The 20,083-nt window shown below is 37.2% G+C and overlaps 1 protein-coding gene across 1 annotated transcript; it reads right to left on the bottom strand.

Moving 5' to 3' along the window:
• Positions 1–18,034: 18,034 nt before the first annotated feature.
• Positions 18,035–19,339, bottom strand: LOC124630109 (fork head domain transcription factor slp2-like). Its single transcript, XM_047163841.1, has one exon. The coding sequence runs from the start codon at positions 19,270–19,272 to the stop codon at positions 18,310–18,312; it is 963 nt and encodes a 320-aa protein (XP_047019797.1). The 5' UTR covers positions 19,273–19,339; the 3' UTR covers positions 18,035–18,309.
• Positions 19,340–20,083: the final 744 nt, after the last annotated feature.

Here is a 20,083-nt window from a genome sequence, read left to right on the forward strand (position 1 = left end):
TAAGAAAATAAAGGAACCAAAAGGTAACGTAAAAAAATCAAAGCAGAGATGAAAAGAGGTGATTAAAATGTACCTGTAAGAAAATATAAAAGCATGGTGTCTTAACATATGTAGGATGATTAGCTTAAAGACCGCTACTCGTTTTACACTTTTCTAGTAATTTCGTATTTTTAACCGATTGTAGGTACTTATTTATCCATTTCTTACATTTAACACCTTCCCAGAAGATTTTCACGTTTGGCAAAAGCTTTAAATTACATATTTCCTAAACTTATCGACTGTAGTACGTCCTTACGTTAACCCGCGTTAATCAAGTGCGCGCGCGCATAGCAGCGTTAATTAGATTGGGCGGCGCGTGCGTCGGTCGCGACCCGTAACTGTGGCCACGGCAAAACATATAGCGGTACAGTAGGTTCACTCTAAATCTGGAAATATTCTTCTCCATTACTTTTAAGTTAGCTGTCAGCACAGTGAATTGTCTTGTCTTCAGCCAAACGAAATAGGTTTTCAACACTGGTAATATTTTCCCATTGCCGTATGTTTCGCATCCAATAAAATTCACCGGTGTGGCTCAGTGACTCACATAAAAGTTTCTTGCATCTACTCGCTCTATCGGGCACGCATGCTAGACGCATGCTAGAAGACACACGCCATGCGTGCAACAATTATTTATTCACGATCTAATTGTGCACAACATTTTTGGTGAAATCTCGCCATTAAATCACACAGAGCTGAAACATGGAGTAAGTACCTTAACAATACATAGACATCGTTTTGTGCGGACTGAAACTGCTGTTTTTCCTTCATGGTGGTATTCTCGAGTTAATCAGTAACCGGCGACTTCTCGCTGCATTATGAGCAGTAATTGTTTCGTTAAATGTGATTCTGCTGCTGCAGCCAGTTAGTTACATTGTATGTGCATGTACCGTTAACATACATATACTTATTTACATTCCACCTTTGATAAAAAAAAAATTTAATGCTATTGAATAAAATGATGATGTTGGTTTATGAAAGTTTTTTTGAGTATTCATTCTAAAATAATTGTGTTTGTAGGAAAAATCATCATTATTACACATTTTTCTAATCAACATTGTACTTACCATGGTAGCAATGAGTGTCCAATATTACTTAGTGGCTAAAGTTATACAGTTTTTTCAATATTCATAGTAAAACTAGCGAGAATTCCCAAATTAGTGGCTGAATAAAAATGTTGAGGTCTGTGATAGCATTTTCTCATTAAAAAATACTGCGCCACAAATTACCTGACTGATTAGCGATTGTAAATAATGTCACAACAATGACTGATTACATGTTGTTATTTATAAACATATTTAACAAACATTATTATCGTTATATTTTGAAGGCGGTCGTATCAATTACATGATTGATTACTGAAAATATATTATTACTTTTATCTAAAATATGCAAATATTTGTATTAACTATACTTGTACATTTGTTGTTTTATATTTTTTCTCGAAATATCCAAAGATATTACTGGTACATGTAAGAAAACTTATACATGTTTAAATGTCATCCTCTACTGAAGATTTAATTTTCAATCTTGGACTGCAAGTTTAAAACAACAGAGTGTTTAAATAATGACTTGAGCCTTAGTATAAAATAAAAATTGAATAGGTACATATTTCTTAAAACAATAAGAAATAATTCGTTATAGCTTGTGAAATATTCTAAGTAATGAAGAACGTAGTCTTCCATTCATATAAATAAGCGTATTATACCTGTAGTAGGTATTAGTCGCGAGCTCGTTGAGCTAGTTGGTGAATATTAGTAAATTGTGCTCTACAACTGAGCACAATGCACAAACATACACTGACGTAACTCTTACAGGTTGCCCACACTATTTGTGCAAACTTCATAAACTCTCTCTTTTACATAGGTACTATATATCTAACATGGTGGTGGAATCAGCTTTTCCAGATTTTTCTTAACTAGAAGACGATGAAGAATGATAATAATGAATTGATTACTGAAGAACTTGGGAATTAGCGATAAGCTCAAAAACAACGCACATTGATTGAGACTTTTATTTTATGATTGCTTTGGAAAATTTTGATCCGACATGTTTGACACAAAATGTGTACCAAATATGAGTAGCCCCTTAACACATCAGCCGGGCGGTGCGCGGGCGCACATCGACGTGAACACAAATTGTTGTCACATACCTTCATATTTATTGTACAGTGTCACTCAAAGTTTGCTTCAGTTTAGTCTCTTGTGTAAGAAAAAAGGTAAAAAAATATTTAACTTGGTTTTACTACTTTTGTGTACGAAAAGTCTATCAAATGGATATAAGTGGTAGGTAAAAGGAATATGGTTTCCGGCCGATACTTTTAACCGGTAGGCAATTTTCCTGGGTGGCTTATTGGGGCACCATAGTACTTACCTCAACTTTTTACGAATGTTTTTTTACACACGCTTAAATCTTTTGTTTTCATTCAATTGTTCTAACTATAAATTCAATGCCAAATTATCTTCACCTTGTCCAAACAAATCCTTGCAAATATTCTGTGTTGATACCAAGCGCCTGCAGACCACCTGAAACGCATGTTTACTTTATAATTTCGATTATCGATACTTTCCATAATTCATTACGTTTTATCTATTAATTATTGACTGTTTCTCGGTAACAAACTGTGCCGTCAAACGGTGTTGAGGAAAATAGACAATTATGTTTATTATCTTTGTTTAAGGAAATATTTCATCATCAATTAATACGTTTCGTATGAATGAAACTTAGATAAAAATAGGAACGGAAAGTCGTCATCCTAAAGTAAATTATTCAGATTTTGATAACATTACCATTATTTCTGTCTTTATTTGTAACAAGATCATTATGTAAGCTGGAAACAGAATAACTACAACATCACAACTTTTAGGTGTATCTTGGACACCAATAACTGACTAAAAGTGAAGAAAAATACCTGTCTTGAGGAAACCTTTTTTTTTGTTGTCGCTGGGCTGAAAATGCTATTACGCACCCCCTTCCCGTCGGGGGACGGGGGACGGGGGCAATCCGGTGCAGGTACGATTCGAAGCAGCCATGCCCGGACAGCACCTGCACCAGACGCATCGAGAGGCACCCATGCCGCCGATCGAGCCAGCCATTCAGGACAGGCCCGATGGCATCCAACGTCCGGCCAACGAACGTTGCCGAGGCAAGGTCCTCGGCCCAGTGCCCAGTGATTACTTCCTCCCGCACTTCTTCCCGTTCTATTGGGTCCGGGTGCCGGTTTAGTGCCCTCTGTGCTGCCTTCCAGTCGTACACTCTGGCGAGCACCCAAGCCTCGAGCTCCCAACTGGATTTTGAACTCTGAAATTGCCAATCCACATAGAGTAAGCATGGGACACAAATCTTCTCTCCTAAAATAGTTGTCAAACTTTGAGCACCACATCTTCAACTAGCTAGAAGGATGTCCTACAAGGAGTGCTAGGCAACAATTGTTGTGTAAGTGCTCACATCCTTATCACGGCTCTGAGAACTGGAGGCACATCGCGAGATGTTTCACAATATTATTGTTTGTGTCAGCTCGTTATGAGTCTGTGAGGAACGGTAAGAAGGCGACCCTCATTTTGTTTAGTGTTGAGTATTTTGTTGCGGAGGGTTCAAAGAGTTCTGTAGTTTCTTCTCTGTGTTACCTACTTTCTTGGTAGACTGGTTAAGTTCGTTTTGGTCATGAGTTCTGATGAGATTTAAGCGTCATTAATTTGTTTGAAACTTGAAAATTCTGTAAACCTAAAATTCTTGAGTCGATAGGTGGATTCTTTAAAAAAATAATAAGAGATTTGTATGTTATGTAAGGCCAAGAAACAGACTGTGTACTACATATAATTCTGAAATACTGGTACACTTCTCTGCTGGCTAGGTACCAATCACTTTCAAACCGCTGTACCGATTTCAATGCAATTTCGTATAGATTAGAATGCTGCTTGGGACTTTAATGATTAGCATGTTATTTTAAAGGAGATTTGGAAAATAAAACAAAGATAAAGCGTGTTTATTAATCCATGAATAACCTTCTAAGGACACAGCGTGTCCACTGAGCGATCACGCCTCACAAGTCTGCTGCAATAACCCTTGGTAATGAATTCTGGTCATCACCATGATGAAGTAGAAATTAATGATAATTACCTGTTGAGTCACCATGAGTATACCATAAACACGTGTACACCAGTTTATATTTAGATATATTAATCTTTTGTTTCAGTGCACCTGTTTTTAAACAGATATACTCAGAATACATTGGCGTTTACAAATATGTACTTGAAATATTTTTTTCCAGAACATTCCGGTTTGTATTTAATCATCAAGAAGAGAGACATTTTAACTTTTTCATTTTAACACAATGACCCAAAGGTTATTATTTTCGTCAAAACTTATGTATTGCCTTCCTATGCCGTAATGTTGCTAGCCTCTTGAAGATTGGAAGCCAAATGCATTTTATTCTCCATTACTCTGGCTTTTTTTAATGGAAGTTCGCAATTAATAAACTGGTCATTTTTTAGGGAATTTGCCATAAGATTGGCAGCAAGGGCATTGAGCATTTTCCTCCCCCAAGTTGTCAACACTTGATGCCAATCAAAATATCGTTAATTATCAATTAGAGCTACCTGCTACTATTAATGACACAATACAGCTTTAAAACAGAAGTACCTTTTTACTTTTTTTCGCTGCACTTTCAAGGTCATCAAGATTTTGAAGGAATCGAAATATTCTTTATATAGCAGACATAATTTTATTATTCTGACAGGCTATATATTATGATAGTTTGAGTAGTCCGTTCAATCCAAGTGAGGATGTTCTATCAATCCTATTGAGATTTAGATGGATTGGGCAGGTAAGTTGAACTATCTGGTCATTCTAGAAAAGGATCAGTGTTTACTTGGGAAACTTCGTGGACTTGTATTTGCTGTGGAGATATACCTTGGAACAGACAGAAAATATAAGATTTCTTCGAGGTTTTTGAGGAGTTGTGATACTTCTGCAGCAGCTCATCCCCAGGTGTGGGCGTGCGTACGTGACTGCGAACACATCGGCTGGCCGCACGATCAAAACAAACGATTTTCTTCATAGAAATAGCCATTAATTTGACATTAAACTGCTATTAATGCGACGCGAACTAACTCCATTCCAAACAGCACTCAATTATTGATTGTTTTGATTATCACGCCTAAGTGGGTAATTGATGACAGCAGAACAAATTACAATACCAAAATATTCGAGGAAAATTCATAACACCAAAGAGAATTAAGAAAATGGAATGAAATCTACTTGGAATGAAGCAGTAAACTTAGCAGTAAGCTAACTAAACAGTGCATCCATTAAAGTGACTAAAATGGAGACATTTTTAAATAACGGACCAAACAAACTTATCCTACTTATTTCCTCCCTTTCGTATCGTGTTAAGTATTAACTAGATAATCACCCACTGCATAACAAGAAATCTGATACATAAGGAAGTAGTAAAATGACGCACTATCGCCAAATTACAAAAATATAGGTCTCCAAAAATAGCCGCGACCACAAGAAGCCCATTAATGGATGTCACGTACACAAATACTAATTTTATTATTGTACAACAATCGAATAAAGTCTAATTAGTTATGGCGTCGATAATATGATTGTGAGCATCGTTTGCGATAATGTTGGTAAATATAGTGGTTGGCAATCATGGGACCCATCGTTAGAATTACATCGTTAAGTTACCTACTGTTAAGAACTTTAACCACAGCAACAATATTTATCACAAAAATCATTCTATTTTTTAAGATAACGAAAATTTGTATAGCTTTTGTATAATTATATTATACTTGCTTAACTTTTACATGCAGAAACTATTTTCACGTTCATTTGAGCACCTTTTTTTCAAACTCACATTTTCTTAAAATAACATCAGAAGTGTTCCAGCATTTCCTTCTGCTGAAACAAAACTGATCTAAACTAGAAGTTTGTAAGCTATGTAAATAATCCGAGTAGGCTCCTCAGTATGATTTTTACAAATAAAAGCCTTTGTTGGCAAATACATAGAAATCTGTGAAGTCAATACAGAAACATGATTCGCATATAACATATGTAAGTATTGACAATAAATATGGGTTTTCCCAATCACATGACAAGACAATTATTTGGGAAAACCCACAAGTTGGAATTAATAATCTTCTTTTTGATACTATCCGGAAGATAATTGAAGTATTGAATAACGAAGATAATCAGATAATTGAGATATTAAGTAATAATCTTATAAATATTCTGAAGTGTTCCGCGATAACGTGGATTATGTCCGTTTCATCATTTGGGAAATCTTTAGGGTTCCGTTGCCCATATGAATGTCTTACAATTTGGGATTTTTTTAACTTTCACTCATTTTAATCACTCTTTCCACCTGTGTGTACCTCTAATTTCCTGTCTTTATTGGCAAAATTGTTTTCCTGTTCTTAGGTAAGTATAGCATTTCTATCATATGTGCTACCGAATCCTCACAGCCCGACTCACACTTGGCTGGTACTATAGAAAATATGACATTATTTAATACCTGATGTTTTTTGTGTTTTTTTTCTTTTTATTATCATTTTGATTGTAAAAGTTTGTGGAATAATATCCATTATTTACAACTCTTACAGATATGGATTTGGTAAAAATAGATTTTAAAAATAATGTTATACATAATATATAGCTCCACACGCCATTCACCATAGAGTACGCATGCAGGCGCAGTGCGGGCAATCAGACTAACTCCCAAGAGAGCGATCAGTCTCTACCTACAGGCGACGTATCGTCGTGGTGGCCACAATTCAGTTTTGTTATGGCTGTCTTGAATGAGCCATGGTGAATGATTAATGCTCTATTGATAACACTTTTGGGATGTTTTACATGAAATTGACCCGCAGGTATGGTGTCGCTTGCAAAAAAGACATTGATCATTGCTAAAATTCTGCGACGTGACAATCATAGGCACACGTAACATAATTTAAATTGCCTGACTGCCTTTACTGAGCACGGTACTTAATTGATACTTCTGTGTCAAGCTTTAAATCTTCGGTGAATTATTTTATTTAAACGATTAAGTAATAAACTTGTTTTAATTCATATTTATCAAATAAATACACGTGCTGACTGACTACGGGAAACATATTTTTCCGGAAATTTTATTGTTATACTAGCCGTTCCCCGCGGTATTACCCGCGCCCGGTGTATTTTTTGCCGCTCTGCTGGTACATGGTGAGCAGTAGCGTCTACCTACACTTGGTATTGGTATACTCATATAAGTTATGCTACCCTGGTACATGGTGAGCAGTTGCATCGAAATTTCGTTATTGGTATACTTTACTAAGGTGAATTATGCTGTCCTAGTACTTTACTTTTGTGGTTCTGCGGCATTCCGTAAGTTGGTTTTTGTCTAATCACTCCCGTCCCGGGAATCTTATCGCAATTTTTTTTTCCTTATTTGCTCACCGTTTAGACTTACCCTGGACTACGACAAACATTTTAAAACTAAAATCAGCTCAATCGGCCCAGCCGTTCTCGAGTTTTAGCGAGACTAACGAACAGCAATTCATTTATATATATATAGATTATTCGTCTGGGTTGATAATTTCAGACGCATGGTTTCATGGTTTATTACTCGCTATTCTCTGTGGTTCCTCTCTCATTTCTTTCAGAATCTGAAAATTAATTTCTGGATAGTTCTGGTTTAAAACTATCTATGTACCGTTCTTTTATTTTATTCGGTTCTGTAATTTTAGCATAAAAGCGCGACAGACATACTGATAGTTACTGTCACATTTATAATATAAAGTCAGGATTATCTATACGTAGATAATATAACATTATCGTATCTTATTAATGGTGAAAAAAACCCATAAGTACGTGTTTGTCGTCCATCGGCCATCAATGCAACATTAATCACTCGATGTTCAACGTTCAAGATAGCCGTGGCTAACTGGCATTGTGTGGCTGCCTAGGAAGCCACCTCGGAGAGGCAGCAGCCCGTAGGTAGAGACTGATCGCTCTCCGGGGACAACTGTCGATTGCCCATTCTGCGATTCTTTTTTATATTCTATCTTGATTGAAATCTGATGGTAGAATGTAGTAAAAAAATACGATCCACACTTACAATGTTTAACATAGCTACCTTTATAAATGTGTTTATACTTACACTCTTCCTGAAAAAAATATAACACAATTAATTGTACAGTTCTGACGCATTGAAGTGGAGAATTTTTCAAAGTTATTATGGTATATAATAATCCTAAAATGTGAAATCGTTGTGAACAAAATCAGTGTCATTCGCCGTCTGTTAATTAAATCAATATGTGAAAATTCTAGTAATTGCACAAAGCGACTACGACCTCTAAAACGATAAGTTATCTGCCTCAATGTTTCTATGCGTGAGTGCAATATGAACTAATAATGTCCTCAAAGGATTAGTCAACCATTATCTGTCCACTTTCCAGACCATACTTACCGAATTTTGCGGCGAAATACCGGTTTTATCTTGCTTTGAGATTTCATATTAGGATGTATTCATATAACTATACTTTTTATGACAGATCAATTAACAAAACTGCGAATATACACATATTTATAAACGCCAATTTCTACGCTTATTTTTGGTGGAGTATCTGGCATAATAAAAATCATAATCTTAATTGTAAGCCAAAGTATAACTAGGAGTCTATAACGACAATGTCTTGCTCCACTTTTTGCCACCGCCCAACAATGTCCTGTGTCGTGTCAAGTGTACGGCGACTGTGACACTCGCGACACAAAGGTGTCAGCTCTCGTCCGCAGACTACCGCTACTTACAGACTACGACTACAATAGATATTTGCAATGTGCTAACGTTGTCCGGACATCCATCATTTGGTAGACTGTGGTACAAGTTGAAGGAATAGGAAAAGGTTTTTTTTTCGTTACAGTCCTAGTAGTTTCTGAAAACGTACATAAAGCTCTTAGATAAATATTTGACTAAAAAAAGTATGATACTATTATCCTCCTACCCTTATCCTGATTTTATTTTGGGTAGGCGCAGTTTGAGTTCTGCTTCTAAGTATACTCTGCAATCTGCCGTAGTCTCACAAATATTACACGGTGATATTTTTTTTTTATATAATTTAATGTTATTGTATTTAAGTATTAAGCCGACCCCAACATAGTTGGGAAAAAGGCTCGGAGGATGATGATGTATTTAAGTATTGTATTTTCTATGGGCCTTAGGCCTCTGCCTCGAATTTTGCGGGCAGCGGGGCGGCGGCGGCGGCGGCGCGGGAGCGGCAGGATCTTACGCGTATAATCAAATGGACCGGCCCTCGAATACAGCGGCGCGGGAGCGGCGCGGCGGCGGGCAACGAGCGGTGTGCTCCAGTTAAGCGGTGACCGCCCGCGTTGGGCGTCTGCATTGTAGGCATAGTGTTATACATTTATTTTGTGACGTATCAAAATGTCTTCGGACGTGCAAGAGCTAATTATTTTGGCCATCTTTGAGAGGACACCCATATGGAACAGCAAACACAACAGAACACAACACGACACTGCTATATTGCCGCGCGATCTGCCCGCTAGTTTCGAGAACAGGTATGCGTTGCCCGCCCCGCTCCCGCGCCGCCGCCGCTGCCGCCCCGCTCCCGCGCCGCCGCCGCTGCCGCCCCGCTGCCCGCAAAATTCGAGGCAGAGGCCTTAGATGCCTGATGCAAATAAATAAATAAAATAAATGAAAAACCTTTATGCTTCTATGCTACATGTTGATAGGCATTTGCATTTGACCACTACCTCACATGTTTTATCTACTGTTAAAATATTTTTTTTTATATTAGCTAACAATCAGCAAACATGCTTCATTCGACAAAAAAATGCTGCCAAACACCTACCAAATTAAACGACTGTATCACGGAATCTCGAAGTTCAAAATGCCGAAGTACTGAAGCCATAAAGTACACAAGATCGATGCACGTGACTTAGAATGTACGCTACATCGAAGTACTGAATTGCGAATGTTCATGATACCGATGTACGGAATATCGAAAGTTTGTTATAGCGAAGTACGTGATTGCGATTGTTCTGAATCCGGATGTACGGAATATCGAAAGTTTGTGACACCGAAGTACCTAATATCGAAGGGTTTAAAATTACGGTATCTGCGGTAATTGGTAATATCAACCGGAAATGCTTTAAATATCGTATTTTGATCAATTTCCAGTAAAAAATGCATTGCTTTAATGTACTTGTGTTAAATCTACGAGATCTTATGTTGTTATTCCACGACTTTGTTTTCGATTTCTGTCGTGGTTCACATTTATTCATCATTATTTGCCGAGCCTTTCCCAACAACCACCCACCCACCTAACATTGTATTGAGGTCTGCATTATATATTATATACACTTTTTGTTTTCAGCATTGTATTGGGACCAGCTTCCAATCGGAGCATCAATGTTTTACAAGGAGCGACAACATAAGATCTCGTAGACCGACCCCAACATTGTATTGTTGGGGAAAGGCTAGGCTCAATATAATGCAGACCTCAATACAATGTTAGGTGGGTGGGTGGTTGGTGGGAAAGGCTCGGCAAATAATGATGAATAAATGTGAACCACGACAGAAATCGAAAACAAAGTCGTGGAATAACAACATAAGATCTCGTAGATTTAACATAAGTACATTAAAGCAATGCATTTTTTACTGGAAATTGATCAAAATACGATATTTAAAGCATTTCTGGTTGATATTACCAATTACCGCAGATACCGTAATTTTAAACCCTTCGATATTAGGTACTTCGGTGTCACAAACTTTCGATATTCCGTACATCCGGATTCAGAACAATCGCAATCACGTACTTCGCTATAACAAACTTTCGATATTCCGTACATCGGTATCATGAACATTCGCAATTCAGTACTTCGATGTAGCGTACATTCTAAGTCACGTGCATCGATCTTGTGTACTTTATGGCTTCAGTACTTCGGCATTTTGAACTTCGAGATTCCGTGATACAGTCAAATTAAACAATAGATAACTCCATCACGCTAACCCTCATCGCTTGTACCACACCCCAACTAACAGTTCCGTACCTGAATCTATTTGAATACAATCAAACAAACAAACAGACGGACAGACAAACAGACAGACACGGCAGCAGTCGTCACCAGGAAGCCAGCGCTGACCATCCATCACTACACTGGGGTTCTAAGAAATCGCACGACATTTGTGTTTTTGGTATTAATTCATGAGGTACTTACTGTTATTTTGATAAGCGCCACACTGTAAGTACATCCTACTAATATTATAAACGCGAAAGTTTGTATGTATGGATGTATGGATGTTTGTTACTCTTTCACGCAAAAACTACTGAATGGATTTTAATGAAACTTTACAATAATATAGGTTATACATCAGAATAACACATAGGCTACAATTTGTAAACATATTGTTCGAAATACTAAACCTGCGCAGACGAAGTCGCGGGCACCAGCTAGTAACTTATAAAACTGATACGCTGTCCAATATCTATGTATGTACCTACAAGAAACGAAAAAAAAAATACCTGAATTATTAATGAAAAAAAATAAGCCGATGTCTCGTTGTCCTGAGCTGTTTTTAGTTTGACACTGAATTCTAGAGAGATCTCAAGATTTGATTTTCGTTTTTAATTTTTTAGAAGGCTGATTATAATTCCTGCAAAAAGTCAAAAATATAAGGTGTAAATTAAATAATAGTAAGAACTTACAAAAACCATAGGGACGCGACCTTGTTGTGCAACGACAGAATTTTGTTTGGTTCGTTGCAAAATCGAAACATACATAGCTACGTCAATTTCAGATAAGCTGCAGTCTACGTGCCTTATAATAACTGTTGTATTTACAAATGTGAAAGTAAAGGAAATTCTACTAGTGAATTTATATAATAGACTGCTCTACAATATACCTTCGGTTGGACTGAAACGGATGTCATTTGCTTTTTATCAAATTGCGCCAAAGCAAATAGGAGGATTTTCTCAAAGTTACATACCTACGTAAAAGACATGCTTTAGTAGATATTGTTATCTTACACGAGGCTCTCCTAAATTATCTACAATTAGATACATGCCGTAATAGATTTTAATCATCTTTTTATCTTAGAATACAAACAGGTGTTTATTAAGAAGCTTACGTCTAGTTTCTATTGCTAAATATTTTAAAACCTTTTATTAGCCATGTGTATAAGACGTACTGCTTGTTCACTATTTTTAAGATCAAACATAGGTAAAAAGAAAAAAAAATTGTTTGTAATCTCTAAAGACTTCGATTACGGTTGAAAGGTTTTGAAAACTTTTTTAGAAAGCTAAACAATCCCCGAATAACTTAAACTATACAGGGTTACTGGTAAGTATACAGGGTTACTGGTAAGTATACAGGGGTACTGGTAAGTATATAGGGTTACTGGTAAGTTGACCGCATCCTTTCAGGAGGTGATAGTATAGGTCAATACGGACAAATTTCATCATGGCATACACTGGACAAAAGTTAACCCGTTTCAAGATAATCGAATTTCAAGATCAGTCGTCTAGGTACACGTATTTTTCATTATTAGTCAAAAGTCTCGTTTTTGGATAGAAGATGAATCACTTCATAATAACAAACCATAAAACTGTACAAATCACAGAGAAAATTATAGCGAACAACAATTACTTTTTTAGTAGGGGAGACCGGGGCAAAGCCGTATAGCTAAGGGTTTGTGGATGCTGATCAATAATTTTAAAACACAGATGTACTAAATCAACATTTATTTTTAACCAGTCTCATAAGGTACGCAATCACAATATTTTAACTTAGATAATTAAAGCGTAAATTGAAAAAAAATAGCAAAAATAATTCTTCTACGTTTTTTGCCCCAGGGCATAAACAAAACCGTATACCGTATGGATTTCGGCACCTGATATATTTGAGCAGCTTTGAAGTACCCCATAGTCCCATCAAACATGGCTTGAACAGCTTTTTTCATGTTTTCCGTGACCCACGATTGTCTATTAGTCGTCCTTTTATAATCACGAGGCATCGTGGCATCTGTCTTGAAAAATAAAAGGTTAGTACACTTAAGTACAACCGGGTCAAAATCGTACATGTACGATTTCACGTAAATTTGACGATTGGCACTTCTTATTGCACATAAATTACATAAAAACCACTAAAAAACAATAAAATAAAGTATTTAAAAAACGCGCATGCCGGTCGCGACAAGTGTTTGTTGACAAATAGCCGTGATTGGTTGACATCGCTGAGCTGCAGTGGCGCGGGAAATTTGAATTATTAACAGAAATACATACGCTATACGGTTTTCCCCGGATATACGGTTTTGGACAGGTCTCCCCTAGCTATTTTCTCAAAAATATTACTCTTCATTTTTTTGTGCAGAATACTTAAAAAACATCTACATTTATCTAGCTACCCAAAAAGGCACAAAACATACAAAAATCTGCAAAAACGAGACTTTTAACTAATAATAAAAATGTATACGTGTACCTAGACGACTTTTAAAGAAAAAATCTTTAAATTCGATTATCTTGAAACGGGTTAACTTTTGCCCAGTGTATCCCATGGTCAAATTTGTCCATATTGACCTATACTATCACCTCATGAAAGGATGCGGTCTACTTACCAGTAACCCTGTAACTTACCTTTAGTCCGGGTGCAGTTTACCCGAGATAGGGTGAAACCGCGAGAATCAGCTAATTATTATTTGAAATAATTCATAATATATCACTATTTTTTTCTACTCTATGTTGCTTACTTTTCAACCTGCCTGTTCAGCAATGTTCAGCAAAACATTGGAAGTAATTAATGTTAACGACTACATTTAAGAAAACTCAATATTTTGCTACTCTATTGCCTCAAGAGTAGTTTAACTAAAATATTATGCGAAGCATTCAAAAAAATAGACATTGCCAATAGACTATTTCAGCTAAAATAAGTAGTTTACATAAAACATGGCAATTTCAGGACATTTCAGTGCGTACGCAAATGACTGAATATTTTAAAGTTGTTTTTCTGTCAGAGTGTTACAAACGCCACTATTACTCTTTTTCATATTACCTAGTAAGGGTAACTAGTAATGGAGGCCTATCCAAGGAATTAGAGACTTTACTAAATCAATATGATTTAATTGTAACAATGCTTACCTATCTATATATGTTTATTGAAGTACAAAAAGATCTATCGGCCTAAAGTATTTAGATAAAAAAACCTTAATGAAAGATTATTGAAAGGTTATCAGTTAACCGCCTCACTGTAAGTACAGATAGATACCTTTATCTAATTTAATTGTCATGAATTCAAGGCATAGATGGTCACCCATCCGCGCACGGATCGCGCCATACTGCTTTACCGTCGCAGCGCCTTAACCACGAGCTCTTTCGAGGGTTTTTCCAAATACCAAGGTCAAATTCCTCATTCATAAGAATTCCACAAGGAAAAATTCCCAATAAATATATTGTCTATGGAAAAGATAATCTTTTATAATGATAATAATTCTGTTAATTCTATGTTTATTATCGGCTTATAAGCTGAGTTCGATAACAATTGAAGACGTAATATTGTCGATAAAGTAGATACAATATTGTTATCTATTGTCTTAATCGTGATACGTAGTTCATATTTATATTATTAAATTTTTTGAAAAATGTTGTAATAGTTAACTAAACCTAAGCTTGTTTTCAAACTTTAAAATTCACTAAGATCTATTCAAGACCAAAGAAAACACTTTAGATTTCTAAATTACTTTCACGCAATCTATTTTGTAATACATTTATTTAAGTATAGTTAATTTTATACTACATATTTTATATTTTAATTTATAAAAATACTTAATACATACATATACAAAGGTATGGCATCAAAATCGATGCCACCTGGGAGTGCTCCCAATTTTAAAATGTACCTGCCTAGGTGTAGTTGCATGAAAATTCAACATAACTTTTAATAATACTTTATAAAGGTTTTCCAACCCTAAATTATCGTGTTTTACGCGATAAACAATATAAAAAAGATAAAACAAGATACCTGAAAAAGATAGCAATCATAAAAAATAGATAATTGTTAATCATCATTATTACTTATTATGAAAATATTAGTCAGGCTAATAAATCGTCAATGTTTATGATATCATATCTAAGTATAATAATGTTGTGATGACAACTGCGGTTTCCGGATCACAAATGATAAGATAATTTCCATATCTGTTTTGTACACAAATCACCTAACTTTTGTACAAATAATACCTAATACACCTAAGGGAATACCTAAAAAAAATACTATACCTAAGGGATATTTTCAACTATTGGTATAACATTAAAAAAGAAATAACCGTTAAAAACACTTTAGGGAAAAAAAGGATAAATATTAAATCGACCATGACGTTGCCAATGATGCAATCATGACAGCTCGGTATCTACTAGATAAAAAATATATTTAATCTTCAGTTATCTATTTAAGAATAGGTTTTAATTACAATTAATTGTAATTATGATGAAATAATACGTTTTTACACTGTCGTGCATGTGCTTTTCTAGAGAGCAGATATCTACATAAAAGTTCACCTTTATAATCCACATTTTTCTAATCACACAGAATAGGCATGTCGTACAGCCCAACTATTTATTTATACCAATGTTTTCACTAACTATTAACTGAAGGATTTAATTATTAAAATAAAATTTAAAACGTAGATTGAGTTAACGTCATCAAGCATTTACCTTTTGTTAACAACAATAACCAGGTAACCGCATTTAAGTTGCCCTCTTTACAAAAATGTACAGTTCCGCATTCGCTAGCGCAAAACTATACAGTAGTCTATAATAACATTTTATTTCATTTGCAGTACATAAAGATATATTATTTGTACAATAAGATGTCTAATACAAGCCACATGACAGCTAGTTACGGCTCTATCCATCGACAAAACCCCGTTGATTGCTTCTGACGTCCATCCCCGTTTTGACCGTTTCCTTTGTAATATAATTTGTTTGCTTCAACATATAAATGGTTTTATAATCGAATGTTTATTTTTACCTGCTTTGCTTATGAACGTGCTTGTTAGTTTTAGGAAAGAAGCAATAATGTAACTGTCAAAATTCTCTAAACGAAAGGCGTATTGAGGAGCTCTCTGATTTCAACGTGTGTAAAGTAGGTATGTGTGTATGTGTATACCTGCCTTGCCTTATTTATCATTGAAGTCATCAATATTTTTTATATTATTGTTCATAGTTTACCAAAAAGATGATGTTCATGTTAAAAATTACAGATTACACCATAAAGTGGATTTACCTACAATAAAGATACTTTACAGTAATTACGATTCCCAGATAAATAAAAACAGATAATTTGTCAATGCTATCAATAATTTGTAATCTCTAATCCTCACTATCGCAATAGCAATATTTGTCATATAGACGGATGTCTCACAAATTCGAATTAAAAATTCCAGTGCAGTACAAAGTTAGTACACCCAGAACGAAATCCATACACGTGCGTAATATATGATATTATCTCCATGAAGTGATGATATAATATTATTGATCATAATATATCTTAAGTTAAGTACTATCTTATTTAAAAGACAACTATTGTACAGTGGGTGGGACAGATATCGTTACTGACGTATTTCTCAGTCCACACGTTTAGGCCTAATTGTTGGCAATTTTATTCAGAATTGTAAGATGTTTGCATGTGAAAAGATCAACTTCTTTAGGTCTTGAAGAAAGTAGTTTTTGATGTAGGCCATTCTAAGTTGGTAATGCGTATTACCTATAAATTAGGCAGGTTGTGCCGGCTTTTACGCCTCGTTATCCGCCTGCCAAAAGGGTTATGATATATGTAGGTACATATGTTGAGTTTCTTTGCCTTAAAAAGCAGAGTTAAGGTTGTCTTTAGGTAAAGTCACAAAGATTATTGAATATTAAGAGAGTTCAACTACTATTGAAAACCTAAGAGAAACGACGGAAAATGAGTATGAAGTTTCATAAAGTTCTCCATATATTTATTATGTAGTTACTACGAGACTCGTCTTAGGTAAATTAAGCCGAAGATATTTTTAGTGTTTTATAGTTTAGAAACTGTGTAAACTTTTAACTTGGTCTTTTTGCTACCTTTTAATGTCTGACCAGTCCTAAATCATTATCTCCGTATTGTCCGAGGTTTAGATCCTTTCTTGTATTTGTCACTATCTAATTTGGTGAGTAGGTAAGTTAACTCAGTACCTAATTTAACCCCTATAAATTGCAAATTAAATTATAACGTAATAAACTATTTCTGTTCGATGATGCACCCACAAATCCCAGGTTTCTTAGTACCGTATTGTAAAATGTGAAGTTCAGTTCATCTATTATAGCAATAAATTGTCGATCCCAAAATAATATCCCTCATTACCCAGAATCTGCTTCAACGGTGACTGAATGTTCCGAGAAATGCTCTCAAGTGTGTGTTTAACTGAACAGTCATTGTTTACACAACGCCAGACAACGGCGAATTAATCTCAACACTACGGATTCTTAGCGTTTAATCTTTTGCTGCTAAACAAACTGATCTGATGCGGGAGTATAGCTGTTAGCCCACAGTCGAGCATAAACAAACTGATCTGATGCGGGAGTATAGCTGTTAGCCCACAGTCGAGCATAAACAAACTGATCTGATGCGGGAGTATAGCTGTTAGCCCACAGTCGAGCATAAACAAACTGATCTGATGCGGGAGTATAGCTGTTAGCCCACAGTCGAGCATAAACAAACTGATCTGATGCGGGAGTATAGCTGTTAGCCCACAGTCGAGCATAAACAAACTGATCTGATGCGGGAGTATAGCTGTTAGCCCACAGTCGAGCATAAACTCCTCAAAACAAAGAGACCACTAAGCCCGATTATAATAATCCCCAATTTAAAATGTAACGGAAATATTTCTTTACAATCTGTTTTTATCTGACTTTTGTTTGCCAATCGCAATTATCTGAATCCCAATTCTCAGTATCAAGGTCGGGTAAATAAAATAAAGTTTTAAATGTGAACAATATTTTAGTTTTATTCATTATAACTCTTTATCTTAATCCTTATAATCTATGTCAATAAATATACAACTTTGGAAATATTTACACATAACGACAATACACGGCGGAATGCTACGAGAGGACACCAGCTAATATTGCGACTACAGAGATTACCTCTCACCACTGGTCCATTGGCTACACTAAAACTAAATCACAGATAAATAAAATGTCTCCCGGCGATCAGTCAGTCTATTTGGTAGAGCCTCTATGAGATTGCAGACGATCACTGGCGCGAGAGCACCGTCACCGGCTTGTAGATGTGCGGCGAGAGCGGGTGGTGCGAAGCCGCCGGCAGCTCGGGGCTGGACGCGCCCGAGTGCGTCGGCGACGGCAGCAGTGGCGGCGACGGTGGCAGGAGCGGCGACGTCTGCGCCAGCAGCGCCGTCTGACCCAGCTGCGAGCCCTGCATCAGCGGGGACTGCGCCATGAAGGGGCCCGACGGTAGGCGGTCATAGAGCGCGGGCGAGTAAGGCAGGCTGCCGTAGGGCATAGCATCGCCACGGAAGGCAGGGTGCACCGCGCTAGGGGCCACTGGATGGCTCTTCATCTGCATGGGTGCGTACCTTTGGTACAACAGCTGTGAGTAGAGGCCCACGAGTTGCGAATAGGTAGCGGGTGGGTAGGCCGCCGGCAGCGCGGCGCCTGGGAACAGCGGGCGCTTGAAGCAGGCGAGGCGCGAGCGGCCGTTGAGCGCGGAGCGACGGCGCAGCTTGCCGGTGGTGCCGCCGATGAACACATCCTCGGCCGAGGCGTCCAACATCCAGTAGTTACCCTTGCCGGGGTCATCGTAGTGGCGCGGCACTTTCACAAAGCACTTGTTTAAACTAAGGTTGTGGCGGATGGAGTTCTGCCAGCCCTGGCGGTTCTCTCTGTAGTACGGGAAGTTGGTCATGATGTACTCGTAGATGCCGTTTAATGTGAGGCGTTTCTCGGGGCTGTTGCGGATGGCCATCATGATGAGTGCGTTGTAGCTGTATGCAGGTTTTTCATGTTTCTTGTCTTTGCTGTCGTCGTCCTTAGGTTTGGTGCAATCAACGGGTTCAGTTCCCGTCACATCCAGTTCGGAATCGCTGAGGTCGGCTTCGGAGGGCGAAGCGCCCGTCGACGAAGCCGTGGGGGAGGGCGGAGGTGCAGGTTTGTTCATCAGTATAGAATTAATACTGAAATCTCCTTCGAACTTCACCATTTTGAAACACTTGTGATACACTAGTTGAACACGTAATGCGTGCGCTTACACTGCGAGCGGCGAGTGAACTAGCGGCCGCGGAGGCGGCGCGCGCTTTTATACGCTGCGTCCGTGGCTCCGCCCCTACAGCTTTGTGAGTGCGCCGCGGCCAATAGCCGGGCGAGCTTTTTGATACATAGCGCCACGCCCCGCATCCCGTAAGCTCCCCTCTCCGCAAGCTCCTTGTAGTCGTTTTGTTTGAGTTGCGCGCGCGCAGCGACGAGTTTATTTATTATCTGGTTTATCTTTTATTGGTACTGTGGCTGCGATTATAAATCGATTGTGGTTTGTTATGTGATTAATGGCTATTGTAAAATATTTTTTCTAAGTGTACTCTATGTTCTAAGTTGTTCAATTTATGTTGATTGATTTTTGATAGTCGTTCTAACGTGTAGTGGTGTAGTGTATTACTTCCATTGCCCGGGGATGCACACAAGCTGTGATGTAGAACAGTTGTTGAAGTCTGCCTGACTGACTTTCTCATCATTAGCATTACTAATTGTAATACATTTGCAGTTCTTTGTTTATAATAATAACCATTGCATAGTTTCTAGCGATAGCTAATAGTTATTTAGTAGGTAATGAACTAAGTAGGTACCTGATTTACTAATAGACCTGCCTCAGGCGCCTAGCAAGTTGTTAGCTTTTATCAGTTTATCTATTTTGTTAGTAGAAAGTAGGATAAAGGCCAGTACAGTATTATTGATATTGTATTTAGTAGGAATAGAAACTGATTAAAATTTTGCAGGATATGAACTTAACCATTCATAGG

The sequence above is a fragment of the Helicoverpa zea genome, chromosome 4 (assembly GCF_022581195.2).
Source record: "Helicoverpa zea isolate HzStark_Cry1AcR chromosome 4, ilHelZeax1.1, whole genome shotgun sequence".
Classification (NCBI taxonomy): domain Eukaryota; kingdom Metazoa; phylum Arthropoda; class Insecta; order Lepidoptera; family Noctuidae; genus Helicoverpa; species Helicoverpa zea.